Here is a 14,047-nt window from a genome sequence, read left to right on the forward strand (position 1 = left end):
TGCTGAGTGCAGGGCCCCACGCAGGGCTCCATCTCATGACCCTGAGATCACAGCCTGAACCGAAACCAAGAGTCACATGCTTAACCAACTGAGCCACCCAGGCGCCCCTTGGTAGCCCTTTTAATCAATGATTTCATTCAGCTCTTCCAATACCCCCTATCTGGTCTTTGACTAGGCTATTCCTGAGGACTCCTGATTGTGAAGTAAAAAGCCAGAATGTCACCTATGACAGTGTTTACATTGCCATGTTCATTTAAGACACAAGGAGGGAGGAGTTAATTCTTCAGACTGTATTACACTTCTCATCTTTCATATCTGAAATCAATTTGCTGCAGTTGATATGCTCAGCCTTTAACAGGAGCTAGCGATTTTATCATTCCTCTGTTTATTCAGTATAGATTGGGTTCTAACTCTGTGCCGGGTTGGTCCTAAGTTGCAATGAAATGCAGATTTCTCATTGAGAAGCAAATGGCACGTCAAATATACTTTAACTTATGGACTGTAGGAATGGTTTAGTTCAATCAGTTAGGTATTTATTGAGTACCTACTCTGAACCCAACACTTACTGTGTGCATAGTGCAGTTAAGAGACAGAAGAGAAACACTGCCCGGGAATAATGATGTTCTTACTTCAAAACTGCCTTCATCAGATGCAGGCACACCAGCACTCAGAAACAGCACTTCCTGGCTGATCTAGTTGGTAGGTACTGCTAAGGAATGGTGTCCCCCTGCCCATGTTCTCAGAGGACCTCTTCATCATCAACATTGAACAGTGACCACTGGTTGCCTCGGCCACCTTCTTCGCTTTAGACCCAACACGCACTGTGGGCTGAAGTCAAGGCAGGGAGCTACTGGCCTTTCTCGGCCTCCTGAGCAATAATCCACCGCCCCCCCCCCCCCCCCGCCCCTGACTCAAATCCTCCTCTGTTCTCCTGTGGTTCACCAAAACTCTCTCTCTTCCTTTTTCTCCAACCCATGCATCCCTCAGGAAACACAAAACGGTGGGGGAACTTGCCAGTTGATTTGTTTACCTAGCATCTTTGTGATTTTGGTTTCAATTTTTTTTACCCAGTTTGCCTGGATATAATGGAGGAAGAGGCCAAGGGTATGAGTTTGTCCCTGGATTCAAAGTGCTCTGTCACATCACTGGCTCAGGGCCCTCCTTTCTCCCTGGAATTGGGAGTCTGCAGGTGTGATTCTCATTCAGAAGAAACAGGAAGAGGCATTATGAAGGCAAAACTACAGCTGAAATCATCTGGCCTTTTCCAATAAATCCCTCTGTGGACAATAAATGCATGCTGAGCTGATGAGTCAATGGAAGAAATAGTTTACCCTAGGGCACACCATCTCTTAGGAAGCATTTCTGGTTCTTAGTCATAATGATGATTAATGTTAAGTCTGAAAACTCAAAACATTTTTCACTAATTTGCCATGCTTCCTTGTTACTTCCTTTGGGACTTTTCTATTCTTGTTTGTATTTACTTAGGCACAGGTAGTTTGGTTTTGACAACTTTACTGTTTCTTCTGATGACAGTACCATTTCAAAAATATCAGGGAAAAAGCAAACTTTTTAAAAAAGAAAATAAAGATTATCTACAAGCCCACCATTACTTAGTACTTTGGTATCTATTCTTCAAGGCTGTCCTGTGCCTATGGACACACACATGGCTTACTGGAGATTATTTTTTGGTTCATTTTTGTCTCAGCCGTTTTTTTTTTTTTCACCTAAGTAATTGGAGGCATCTTTCTGTGTTAATATAGATTCATTTCATAATTTTTAAAAGCTGGATGATAGTCCAATGTATGGGTATACCATAGCTTAATTAATTTTCTATTAATAAGAGATTAACATTTTAAAAATTGTTTTAAATAATACTTCAGTGAATACTCCTGCATGTATTTGCCCATTTCCTTGGAATAAATTCCTAGAAGTGGGACTAGAGAGTCAACGGGGGTGGTCTTCTCTAAAGCTGTTGTTATATGTTGCCGACTGCCCTTGAGAAAAACCGTACTCCGTACCCGGCGGAGAATCTGAGTGTTTCCCCACATCCTTGTATTTCTCTGTTTTTCGATAGAGTTGTATTTTGAAGGCAAAGATAGGAGAAGTATCCTGTACCGGAGGTCGTGTGCTGGTTGTTTAGGCACAGGTCCCAACAGCCGAACAGTCTAGGAGATGTGACTCGTGGTCCACAGTCAGACCGCTGGCCCCCCAGATGTTCATGGTTGTCATCCTTCACGGAGGGCAGGTAGTCTTTTGCAGGGAGATTTCACAGTATGGAGGCAAACTGGCCAACTCTGCCTGGAGCTTATTATTTATTGATGCAAGTGTTTTTAAAATACTTAGGTTCACCGTGCCCTTGGGCTAAGCCCTCTGGCTTCCACATGGAGACCCCACTCTTCCTATCCTGTCTAATAAAGCTCAAATGCCCTACACCTGCTGGCCTCCTACCTGCAAGTGCCCCCACCACTCCAGGCTGTTCCTTTCAACTCACCCCAAACAGGATCTTTCCCTTCTCCCGAGCCACGGCCTTACTCTCCTCTAATCCGCAACACCTTTTACGACACCTCCTTTCTCTCCTTACCACCCTTCCTCTGCCATAAAAAGCTGCCAATAAAAACACAGTAATGATGGGGGCGCCTGGGTGGCTCAGGCAGTTAAGCATCCAACTCGATCTCAGCTCAGGTTTTGATCTCAGGGTCGTGAGCTCAAGCCCCACATTGGGCTCCATGCCCAGCGTGGAGCCTACTCAAAAAAAAAAAAAAAAATGAAGTTGGAAGAAACATGGCACTGCATGCTGTTGTTTCTAAATGGGGATTCTGTGAAGTTGAAGAAAAGGGGGAGGTGGTTCCAAGGACAACTATTTTCTGACTTTGGATTAAGCAGCAGACCAGCCTGGCCAGCTTGTGAACTCTGAGGCCTTTACTTTCCCCTCTCGTCCCATCACCATGTCACCCCAACCAGGAAGGATGGATTAGAAGCTGGGGATGTGGGATGACGTGAAAGCAGATGGTTTGAACTGGTGGTATTGGTGGGCAAAGAATACACTTTCTGCCCAGAAGTAGAGCAGATTGGACTGTGTGGACTTCCGGAAATGTCAGTAACAGTCAGCTGGGGCTGGGAAGGCATCTGGATCTCTCTGCAGGATTGTCAACTGTAAAGAGTTTTCAGGGTCTTAGACATGAACCTGCTGCCAGGACTCTCCGCAGGACAGCTCTGTTCTGTTCTCTTGCAGCGGCCATCGCCACACCTGTCACTGTGCTCGGTGTAGTATGCGTGGTGCTTCTTCTGGTCTGTTACCGAAAATCCAGGTGAGAAGCGCGAGGGAATCACAGAGGACGGGATTCTTCCTTTCCTCCCAGAAAAGAGCTGCATCATTATGATTCTGCTGCCCCCTCAAAGCAAGACCCCCTTTCCTGGCTACTGAGGCGGGCTCTCACGCCCGCTCACTCCTGTACTGGCCAATGGGGAGCTGGCCCTGGGAGGCCCCCCACAGGCCACCAGTAGGAGACACGGAAGCCAGAACCTAATTGGTGACGAGGGGCCGCTCTACCACAAGGAAAGAAAAGAATGAACGCTTTCTTTCCTTTTTAAAAGAAGGAAAGAACCTACCCAATAACCAATGTGATGGGCATGCAGTTGCTGTGATACAGTCATGAATATATTTTCTTGAATATTCTCATTCAAATACAGGGATACTTTCTTATTTATGTGCTCATTCATGTAGGCCTGACTTTTGTATTTCTAGTCACTGAAATTCTTATTTCAGCATTGGGTGACGAGAAAACCGTTTCTGCCACTTGCCGAAATTTCAGTTTTTATTATTTTTCTAATCTTGAGGCATTTTTATAATTTTCATTAAAGCCTCAAATGGCATATTTGCCTTAATTTCATATTTGTATCAATTAGAACCTAGTAACCAGCATTCTATGTTGATATGGCTGTTCTGGATCCTTCCTCAGCAACACAGTGAACAGGAGAAATCAGATTTGTTGAAACAAAACTTCTAGTTGCTAATCATAAAGAATTCTTTTCTAAATATATCAGTATAAGGATGATACCATCCTTTGAGCCTCACTTCGGCAAAATGAATGTTCTATGAAATGCTACTGTGAAGCCGAAACGAAAATGTCATCTAAAAATTCACATCCATCTTTGAAAGCTGTTAATACCATCCCAACCAAAAGAAATGCCATAAATCCCATAGATCGTTTAAAAAGAACATGCTAAGGTTGATGTGTGACTCGAAAGTCTGTCAAAACAATCCCCAAAATGCTAAAATGCTGGCAAAATAAAAAATGACTTTTAAAAGGAATTTCAACGTGTTGTTATAACTAAATTTCCACATGACATGTTGTCTTTGGAGTTACATTCTTCAAAGAGTATAATGACTAACTATATTCATTGACTTAAAAAATGTACACAATTTTTTAAGAAAAAGACATTAAGAATAGGATCTTACAAGAATTTGTAAATTCGGTATATACGGCCAATAGGTATGCCGATAAGATGAAAATATCAATATTTACTGACTATAGTAGAGAAATATTGATAAATGTATCGGTAAGATTTGGTAAACCTGAAAAGCATAACTACTTGGTCATTTGGCAAATCAATTCTTTGCTGTAAACTTATTTTTTACAGATGGGTTCTTAGGTAGATTTGGTCATTCAACAAACTGGCTTTCAGCAAATTATTTTCAGCACATTGGCCTAGAGTCGATTTTCGTTTAGCTCTCACCGCAAGGAGCTCAAAGTGCTTATGTACTTGATAACTGAAATGTGGCTGACATACAATAGCCTGTTAGTGTCAGGTGTGCAGCATACCGATTCGGCATGCTTATGCATTACGAAGTGATCCCACGACAAGGCTAGTTACTACCTGATGCCATACAAAGTTATTACACTATGATCGACCGTATTCCCTGTGCTGTACATTATATCCCCGTGACTTATTTTGTAACTGGAAGTTTGTACCTCTGAATCCCCTTCCCTTATTTCACCTGCCCCCCAGCCCCTCCCCTCTAGCAATCACCAGTTTGTTCTCTGTGTCCACAAGTCTGTTGGTTTTGTTTGTTCATTTTTGTTTTTTAGATCCCACAAATGAGTGAGATCATATGGTGTTTGTCTTTCTCCGTCTGACTTATTTCACTTAGCACTATACCCTCTAGGTCCATGCATGTTGTTGCAAATGGCAAGATCTCATTATTTGTTACGGCTGAGTAATATTCCATTGTGTGTGTGTACACACACACACACACACACACACACACACACACACACACACCTTCTTTATTCATTCATCTGTTGATGAACACTTAGGTTGCTTCCATATCTTGGCTGGTGTAAATAATACTGCAGTGAACTCGGGGTGCAGCTCTCTCTTCAAATTGGCGTTTTTGTTTTCTTTGGATTCAAAGAGTTTACTTTGCAATGTCCCAAAGAGTTGCCTATCCTCAAGAGGTGGATGACATAATCCATGGAAAAAATTGCTGACCCAGATACTCAGGGCCAAAAAACACAGGCCCTTCAATGACAGGGAAACATGTGGAATTAAGATGTTCTGCCTCCCCCACTCTTGGTTACTCAGGAACTGGCTAATATATTTGTTTCTTTAAACACATACCAAGTACCAAGAACTGTTTTAAAAGCTTTCTGAATATTACATCGTTTTTGTCAAGATGATCATGTCTGGCTTTGCCGGGCTCCCAGTTACCCTCTCCTTTTTGTTCCTGCCATCTGAAATACTGCTTTTTTAGCAGAGGATTGGAAAAGAGGGGGTAAGCTGCTCCAACAGCATTGGTCAACCTTTGGTGGATGAGCGGCTTAAAATACCAAAGTAAGATTTAAATACCAGCCGTGAATGGAGGTAAGCTAGGTTTTCCCCATCTGAGTGTTCAACCAGAACTATCTGTTCACTCAAGCTGAGGGCGGCCCGCCCCTCTTTTCAAAAGCTGTGACTGATCTGCTTTACAGGCAAACTTCGCAGACACCCAGTGTTGAAATGGAAAGCATGGAAGAGATGCCAATGACTAGAGGAACCAGCGGCAGAGAGGAGGACGCAGAAAACTACCCACACGACCTGGGACACTCAGGGGGAGACTGAGGGCAGCAGAGACTTGAGCGAAGGTGCCAACCCTGCCCTAGCCAAAGAGGACCTGGAAATGACTCAAGGACCTGGGCACCAGGAAACAGCCCATCAGGATGATAAAACAAACATCTTGCCATCATTTTATCGACAGCACCCAGCCAAGACACCTCCTAGGCTCTGCAGTCTCAGGATGGATGCTCGGGACCTGCCCTGCCCTGCCCGGCCTCAGGTGTAGGGCTGCCTTCCCCAGATCCCAGCAGTTGAAGGTTCCCTGGGAGCGGCTGAAGGCCTCGGCTTTCCTTTTATTTCATTGTGACATTTATTCGGGATAGCTTAGCAGCTTAATTATTCCACCCCTCATCCTGACTTGCAGCTTACAGAGAAAAGAAATACACCTGAGACTCTTAAGACAATTCTGAGTCTCCTGCTGGCTTAAGAGACATCTACAAGGATGACAAGTGTTGCAGCTCCAAACGCTTTCCCTCTGTTGAGGTGCTCTGCAGGCACTGAAAGGGAACAAAGAGGTATCATGCCCCATGAATCCACTTGACTTAAGGATTCACAAAGAAGGAAACTGAACTCAGTGACATTTTCCATGTATATGCATTTCTATTTATACTCCCTATTATATCTACATATTTTATATAACTGTTATTTTGAAATTGTGCCTTGTATAAACAAAATGTCTATTTTCAATATAAAAAAAAATACACTGAAAGAATCACTGAGAAGAAATGCGCCACGAATAAAAAAGAGGAGAAAGAGCGGGAATGCAGAGTCCCAAACAGTTGAGCTTGGCTTTTCTTTCTAAAAGGAGGGAAAAAAAAAAAAAAAACCCTCGCCTAAAGCTAGATCTGATCACAGTTTTGGAGACTCTCTAACAAGATTTCCATGTGTGAAGCAGCAAGTGGCAGGTTATGGCCCAGGTGTGCCTGGCATACCCACTGTCTCTTTCTGCACTTTCTTTTTTTCTTAAATAACATTTATTTCTAAAATCAGGGGCCTCATCCACCTCCTCATTTTATAGAGGAGAAAACTGAGGTTTATAGAAGTTGACTTGCCCAAGGTCACATGGCTCAATTAATGCCGGCTTGGGCTGGGCAACGTTTAGGGCGGGCAATGGGGTAGGAGAGGAGCAGCCCCAACTACAACTCAGCCGTTGACGGCCTCTCGCACAGCCAGGGGTAGTCAGGCCGCCATCACAAGCATTTGGAAAGTGGGACACAGACTCAGCGACCATCCACGTCACCAGCAGCTCACCAAGCGCCATTCCTTGCTAACTTCCTCACGTCATCAATTTAGACGGTTTCATCAAAAGCGAAGGAAGGGTAGGACTTTCCAGTGGCTGGTGCTGGGATTTTAGAGCCATGCTGTTTTCACTCCCTGCAAATTCTCTTTCCCAAAGAGAGGAAACTCATCACTAACACATGAGCGGAGCCATTGTATTTGCTGTGCTTACTCACTTGATTATCCTGAATCTGCCTGATTATCTAAATGTTTTGCTTCTCGCTTCAGCTGTTTGCCCCTACGTTTCTAGAGTTTACCATTAACTGGATCCATTTTGTTCTTTATAAGTTTTAAGAGTTTGACCCTTGTGATTTCAAAAACTAATTTGACAGAAGACACAACTCGGCATGAAAAAAATTGACAGCTGTTCAGTAGAACCAGAATTTTGAAAGGTTTCTATTGGGTGTAAAAGAGTTAAGTCAAAGGGCTACTTCACAGCTTTGTGGTTCCATTTTACCATCATCTTTGGAAAACTAATATGACGACCTCCGGTGGGCCCATTTCAGAGCTGTAGAATCACCTGGCTCTGGTCCATCACAGAATAAGTCTGTGATCTATCAGGCACCAAGTTCAAGGTGGGGAAATCACACGACAAAAATTAGATCTAGCAAAGTAGATCGAGACCCAGAAGCAAGCAGGGTGGGGTGGAGTTGAAGTCTGGAAGGACCCAGGCCGGTGGGGTGGGGGTGGATAAATAAATCAAGTGTTTGTTTTAAAGAAGCAAAGGGGTAAAATGAATTCTCTTAGTAGGTGGTGCAGTCCTAGGGACATGTCTAAGTAAACCTCTATGATGTCAAGACACATCACGGCCCCAGAATTTACCCACCGAGCAGTGATGAACATCTTGAGATTAAGAACTATTTTCATCTTTGAATTTTCAGGGACCGTTGAAGTGCCCTGAAGGTGATTAAGAGACTCTGGATAAGTAAAATAAACGATTCTTAACCAAAATAGAGCAAATTTTTCTGACATATGGTAGCCTGCTCTCAGGCACGGCTCTAAAGGAGGTGATGTTTGGGGGCACTCAGCTACTAGTCTTTCTACATCCAGTCTCCCCATCCTGCCTTGACAATTCCAAGCACTGCCTCGCGTTCTGTCCCCATTTTACACGAAAATAGTACTTGCTGATGCCCAGAGGGTTTGGTTGGGAGGACACGTGGGACCTGGAAGTGAGGAGGAGTGCTCAGAGAGCAATGATAAGCCACAGTGGAAGGGCGGGTGTGAGTTCTACCAGCAAGTGAGTAGTACGTAGCGGTGTGAGGCGCACCTATTCTGCTGCATCACGGCCCCTTCCTAGTCCCTCCCGCCTCCCCCTATCAGGAGGCTGCATGCCAGAGTCCTCCGGAATCACCACTTTCCCCTACCCTACCCAAAAGCCTCTGATTCCTTCAACCTGGGAAGCGTCCTGCCAATTGAGCTGGTAAGACGCTACTTGCTCTAGTTATCTGTTGCTGCAAAACCCACCATGGAAACAGCAGCTTGAAACTGCCATTGTTTATGATCTCTGGGGGCCAACTGGGCTCAGCCAGGTGGCTGTGCTTTATGTGGCGGCAACTAGGCACACTCATGCGGCTGCATTCAGCATGGCTGGGCTGAGCTGGAAGGTCTAAGAAGGCTTCATGGGCTCGTCGGGGGCCTTAGCATGCCTCTGAGCTGGCCTGGGCTTCCTGGCAGCATGGCAGCCTTGGGGAAGCCAGAAGAAACTGCCAGGCCCCTTAAAGGCTAGGGTAGGGACCGCCACACATCACTTCTGTGCATTTTATTGGTCAGAGCAAGTCACCAGGCAGCCAGATTCAAGGGAAGCAGTAACAACAAAAGGAATCAATGGAAACTATCTTTGGAGATTCTCTACCACAATACCTCCCGGGGGCCATCAGAGAAATGGAATTTGTCTTTCAATCTCTGGCATTCAGTAAATGCCAATAAATCCCCGATGTGTGAATGAACAAAATGATCCAAGGGTACCTGCGGGGGACTGAGAAGAGACCATGTTTTAGTTTTTTTTAGTGGAAAAGGATTTGAAAGTTCTTCAACTGGTAAGCCTTTAGCCCACATCTGTCACCTGACTGCAAATATACATAATTCACATTGTTTTCTCCTCTTTTCATTTCCTGTCATCCACAACATCTGCCATGAAGAAAACTGATTGATCTTCATCTTTTTTGTCTTGCTTTTTTCCTTGATCGATAAATAAGACTCTTATTTTCTTCTTTTTAAACCTTCCTCTAGACAGTAGGAAGGGACCAGGGACCAAAGAGACACATTTAAGGGTCTCTCCATGTTTCTAACTGTCCAACTGTCCAATCTGTTTTCTTCACCAAGGAAGGACCTTTTACTAGGAGCCTCAGAATATCAAGAATGTAACAGAGAATCTTGTTTGTTTTCCCACAAGTCTGTGCTCCTTGAAGGCCAGACCAGCTAGATTCAAGCAATAGTAGCCCCAATACCTCACGCTCCCTGGGGTGTATCAGAAATTCTATGTGTGGCTCTTTTCCCAGAATTTATAAATACACAACACCACATTTATGTGGAATTCTGGCTCACTTTTATCGCCCCTAAGAACCTGTCTGTAAATCCACCCATCCCACTTTTGCTATTTTTAGCTCCCCAGGAGGTAGTACTCCTCCCATTTTGGGGACCCAATATTGTGTTGGGGGTGCCTTCCTGCCCACTCACTTAGAGAGGCAGATATCCCTTCTCCTGCTCCCACCAGTGTGTGGGGCCCTGACCCGGGCTCATCAGATACCACAATTAGTTAGCACGCAGAAGCTGTGCTGTGAATATGGAACGAAAGAACACAACAGAATTGATACAGCAGCACCCAGCAATGCTTCAAAACCATCAAACGGTTGTCATACTGTTCCTTGGCTCTGCAGATTTGGGCTTTGGTTCCTCTCCATTTCCCAAACGGAATCCTCCAGCTTCCCATGATTCTATGAGCCCCCAGAATTCTTTCAAAACATTTTCTTTTTCCTTAGAACAGACCCGGTTTTCATTACTTGTCACTGAAAATTTCCTAACTGGTAGGGAACGTGGTGCTAGGAGAGCATATTGCAAATGAGAGAAGTAGGGAAATGGGGACTATCTGTGATGGTTGTCTGCCTTTGAGAGAGGGTAGGAAGTAGTGACAGTCCTGCTAATATTCTGAGATGTGGACCCAGCAGCCCATGGCATGCTGTGAATTAGTTCCCCAAAAGTTATCTGGAATGGCATGCCCACTGTGAAGGCCCAGTTCTGGGAGACTGCATCGCTGCCATCCTAAAATATCATGGGTAAAGAAAGTCAAGGCCATAGATGGGTGACAGTGAATAATTTAGAAAAGAGAGTAACAATCTCAAATCCTTAAGGTCTCAAATCAAGCCACAGATGGAAACCTAGAGACTTCTATAACCAGGCTGAATCTCATCCTTCAGAGAGCAAAGCCAAGAGGGCTGGAAACCCACATTAAGAGTCTGAGTCCTTCTGCCATTGAATACCATTAGCTGAGTTTACAGGCCTGCCAGGTTTCTTAGCTGAGAGGCAGGGCACTGATTGGATAATATTGGAATGAAGATCCAGGGGAAAATGTGCAGGGCTCACAGGGATCCCCACCCCCCCATTTACTCCCCCTTGTCCTCAGAAGCAGCCCCCAGTTTTGTCTGGTCATGCTGCTCCTCACTTCAAGGTAATACCGCTTCCTGGGCTGAGGAGCAATCTTGCAAGAGGAAGCCTGTTCTCCTAGTGACCCACCTCCTGACTCCTGGTCTGCAAGGGAAGAGACCTGGACAGCTCCCACAAAAGCCATCCAGAACCTTGCTCCATGCCGCCTCCCTCACCGCACTTCCCTTTGCCTCCCAGGAACTGCCCTACCATCTTCTCACAGGTCAGGCACATTGCTCACCATCAACTCATTTGTCAGTCCTGTGCTAACCTCTCCACATCCAATCTACCCTTCAAGAGGCAGCTCGATTTTCTACCTTCTCGGGGGAGCCTTCATTAACTACTGAAACATAAAAAATCCCCTGCCTCTGGGCTCCTGTAACATTCATTGTGCACCCTATAAATGTGGCATTTGCTTCTTACTACCTCTGTGCAGTGGAAGGAACACGGGACTTAGAAGACCTGGGCGCCAAGCTTTCTTTCTACCTTGCTGGTCTCGTCAGCTTGGAAGAATCCCTTAGGTTCCATCTTTAAAGGGGTAACACCCATGTATGGTCCTTCTCACCAAGGTGAGGAGCAAAAAGGGATACTCGAAAGTGCTTTGTGACTGGCATGTGTCTCTCCTCTCTCTTTCTCTCTAGACACTAGAGATGCTGAAACTGAAGACCTGGGCCTTATCCTTGAGGTGCTTACAGCCTGGCCAAAAAAAAGACCCATCGAAACAAAGCAAAACAAAGAGCTCACACCACAAGTTTAGTCGATACAAATGCCACAGGGGTCATGAACACAATAATGCTGCAGATGTTTGGGAAAGGAAGAAATCACTAAAAGGCCTAGATGTTTGGGGAGTCTGTTTCGAAGTGATGGAACTTACGATGAAGGATGGGCAAGATCGAAGTAAACAGAAACAGGCAGGGAGGGTTCTACAAGGGGCAAGGACAGAGGCGGGGACACAGACAAGAGAAAGGCAGATGGCAGGCTGTGAGCTGGGGCTCCAGCACGATCGCTCAGTAACCACATGTCCAACAAACCAAAACAAAGGAGACTTCAAGAGCAAAGGTCTCGCGGGGACTGGATCTAGGGTCTTCCCCGCTGCATCCCTGGCTCTACCCAACAGCCCCTTTCTGGTAAAGAACCATCACCACGAACTGAGATGGTTACTTTCCCAGGGCTGTTTCTTCAATCCTCTGGACAAAGGACCAAAAGCACAAAGTACAAAACGAGATCCTTTTATATACTGGAGAATTGGCTACTGGCGGCTACCTACCCCTCCCCTTCCTTCTCAAGTAAGTCCCAACATTTAGGTATTTCTTCTCTTCCACGCAGCCATGCACATCAGAGGAAGTGGACAGCCACAAACTCCAGGAAAGGAAATCCTGCTTATTTGAAGCCAGGCCCTTGCCAGTGATTGGTCTAGGACTGGGCAGGTGACCCAGTTGTGACCATGGAGGTATGACATCGGCTTGGGACGCTTCTGGGAAAGGTGTCCTGGCTCCTAAGAGCCACAGAAGACAGGCTTCTCACTGCCACTGCTGCATCTGGTTGCCCTGCCCAAAACTTCTGCAAATAGCCTGTTGCAGGGAAGTCAGCCGGGGCAAAGGGCAGAGGCAAAAGAACCTGGCTTCTCCACAACAGTGCCAAGCGGCTTATGTTGCCGCCCTACGGTCTGTCCTCCTCTGCACTCCTAGGTAAAATCATAACATTTGTTGTTCAATGCCCTTTAGAGTTTTTGTTTTGGGTTACGGCCCAAAAAGTGATACAAAATCCGATACTGAATTTGGTAAGAGAAAATGGGGATATCCTACCAGACCCTAAAATGGGGAACTGGCTGAGCAGAGGCAGCAGAACAGAGGGCAGGTAGTAAGGTCCCTACTACTCTAGGCCAGGAAGCCAGGGCCCATCTGTTACGTAGTTGTAAAGCAACAGATTAAAACACCCAGATTAGGAAAACACACTATAAGGAAAGTGATGACTTAAAAAGATCCAGAACCATTGAATTGGACATTTAAGAAAGGAAAACAAAACCGAGGTGCTGATATTGTGTTGGCTCCTTCTTGGGCCTTCAGTAAGGCCCTTAAAACATGAGCTTCCATTGAAGGTAGACCAGACGTCCCTTCTGCCTTGAGGTGTAAGTTAGACTGAGGTTCTGGGGCAGCAAGAAGCCCCCGGAAGGGTTTTAAGCAGGAGGCTTAACTCCTTCGTTAACTCCGCCTTCGTTTTAAGATGCCGTGTGCTTCCGCGTGGAGAGAAGGAGAGATGAGCCCGCAGAAGCACAGAGCAACTGCACGATGTGGCCAAAGGCCAGGTGGGACGAGAGCGCCGCTTCAAGAGGAGGATAATGGCGAAAAATGGATGGACTCAAGATTCACGAGAGGTCAGGTCAAAAGGATTTGCACGTTGGTGCCTCTACTGATGTAAAGGAGGGCGCGGGGAGGTACTAGTTGGGGTGGGGTAAGAAATCAAGAGCTGCATTTTGGATGTTTGTGACATGGCTAAAACACTGAATGGAGTAAGCAAGCAGAGGCATTTAGGGTTGAAACTCCTCTCTCTCCATCTATTCTACCTCTTAGTCCAAACCACTAGGAAGAGGAAATATATAAAATCATGGGTGGGGAGGAACATGAGGGACAGCACTACTGCGCTCACTTGGAGAATCTGTAATTAAGTAGCCCAGGGAGGGAGTCCCCTCCAAACGCGCTGAAACCCCTCAAAGCCTAAGGGGAAGGCCTTTACTGAAAGAGATCTCAGAAAGGGGTACATGAGGTCTTTATCTGTCTGGGGCAGGGTCTGGAGGGACTCTTGGTCCACCTCATTTGGGGCCAGCTTTACCGCACCCACTCACTGGCAATGCAAAGCAGTCGGCTTCCAGTCCCCCGGTGTACCCCACATTCCTCAAACCCAGCGGTGCAGGGGGAAGGAGAAGGACTGGTGGCAAAGACCAGGCTGGAGGAAAAGCATGAGACCGCAAGTGGTCTGATCTCGAGGGGCATCCAAGTCCCTTTGCAATCCAGGCAGTGGGCCCAGAGGCAGACCC

The 14,047-nt window shown here is 45.8% G+C and overlaps 1 protein-coding gene across 11 annotated transcripts in view; it reads left to right on the plus strand.

The window, feature by feature from the left end:
• Nucleotides 1-14,047, plus strand: part of IL15RA (interleukin 15 receptor subunit alpha) — a 66,235-nt gene that overhangs the window by 42,444 nt on the left and 9,744 nt on the right. For 2 of the 11 annotated variants that reach the window (XM_028114609.2, XM_088025818.1), the window contains 2 exons: nucleotides 3,233-3,308; nucleotides 5,973-6,992. In XM_028114609.2, the coding sequence (XP_027970410.1) occupies nucleotides 3,233-3,308; nucleotides 5,973-6,102 (206 nt within the window). In that variant the 3' untranslated portion in view covers nucleotides 6,103-6,992. The other 9 variants (XM_028114614.2, XM_028114612.2, XR_003611023.2 and 6 more) reach the window with 8 other exon arrangements.

This window comes from Eumetopias jubatus, unplaced genomic scaffold (assembly GCF_037043125.1).
Source record: "Eumetopias jubatus isolate StellerSeaLion01/CBP00866 unplaced genomic scaffold, mEumJub1_p1.0 scaffold_8, whole genome shotgun sequence".
Taxonomy (NCBI): domain Eukaryota; kingdom Metazoa; phylum Chordata; class Mammalia; order Carnivora; family Otariidae; genus Eumetopias; species Eumetopias jubatus.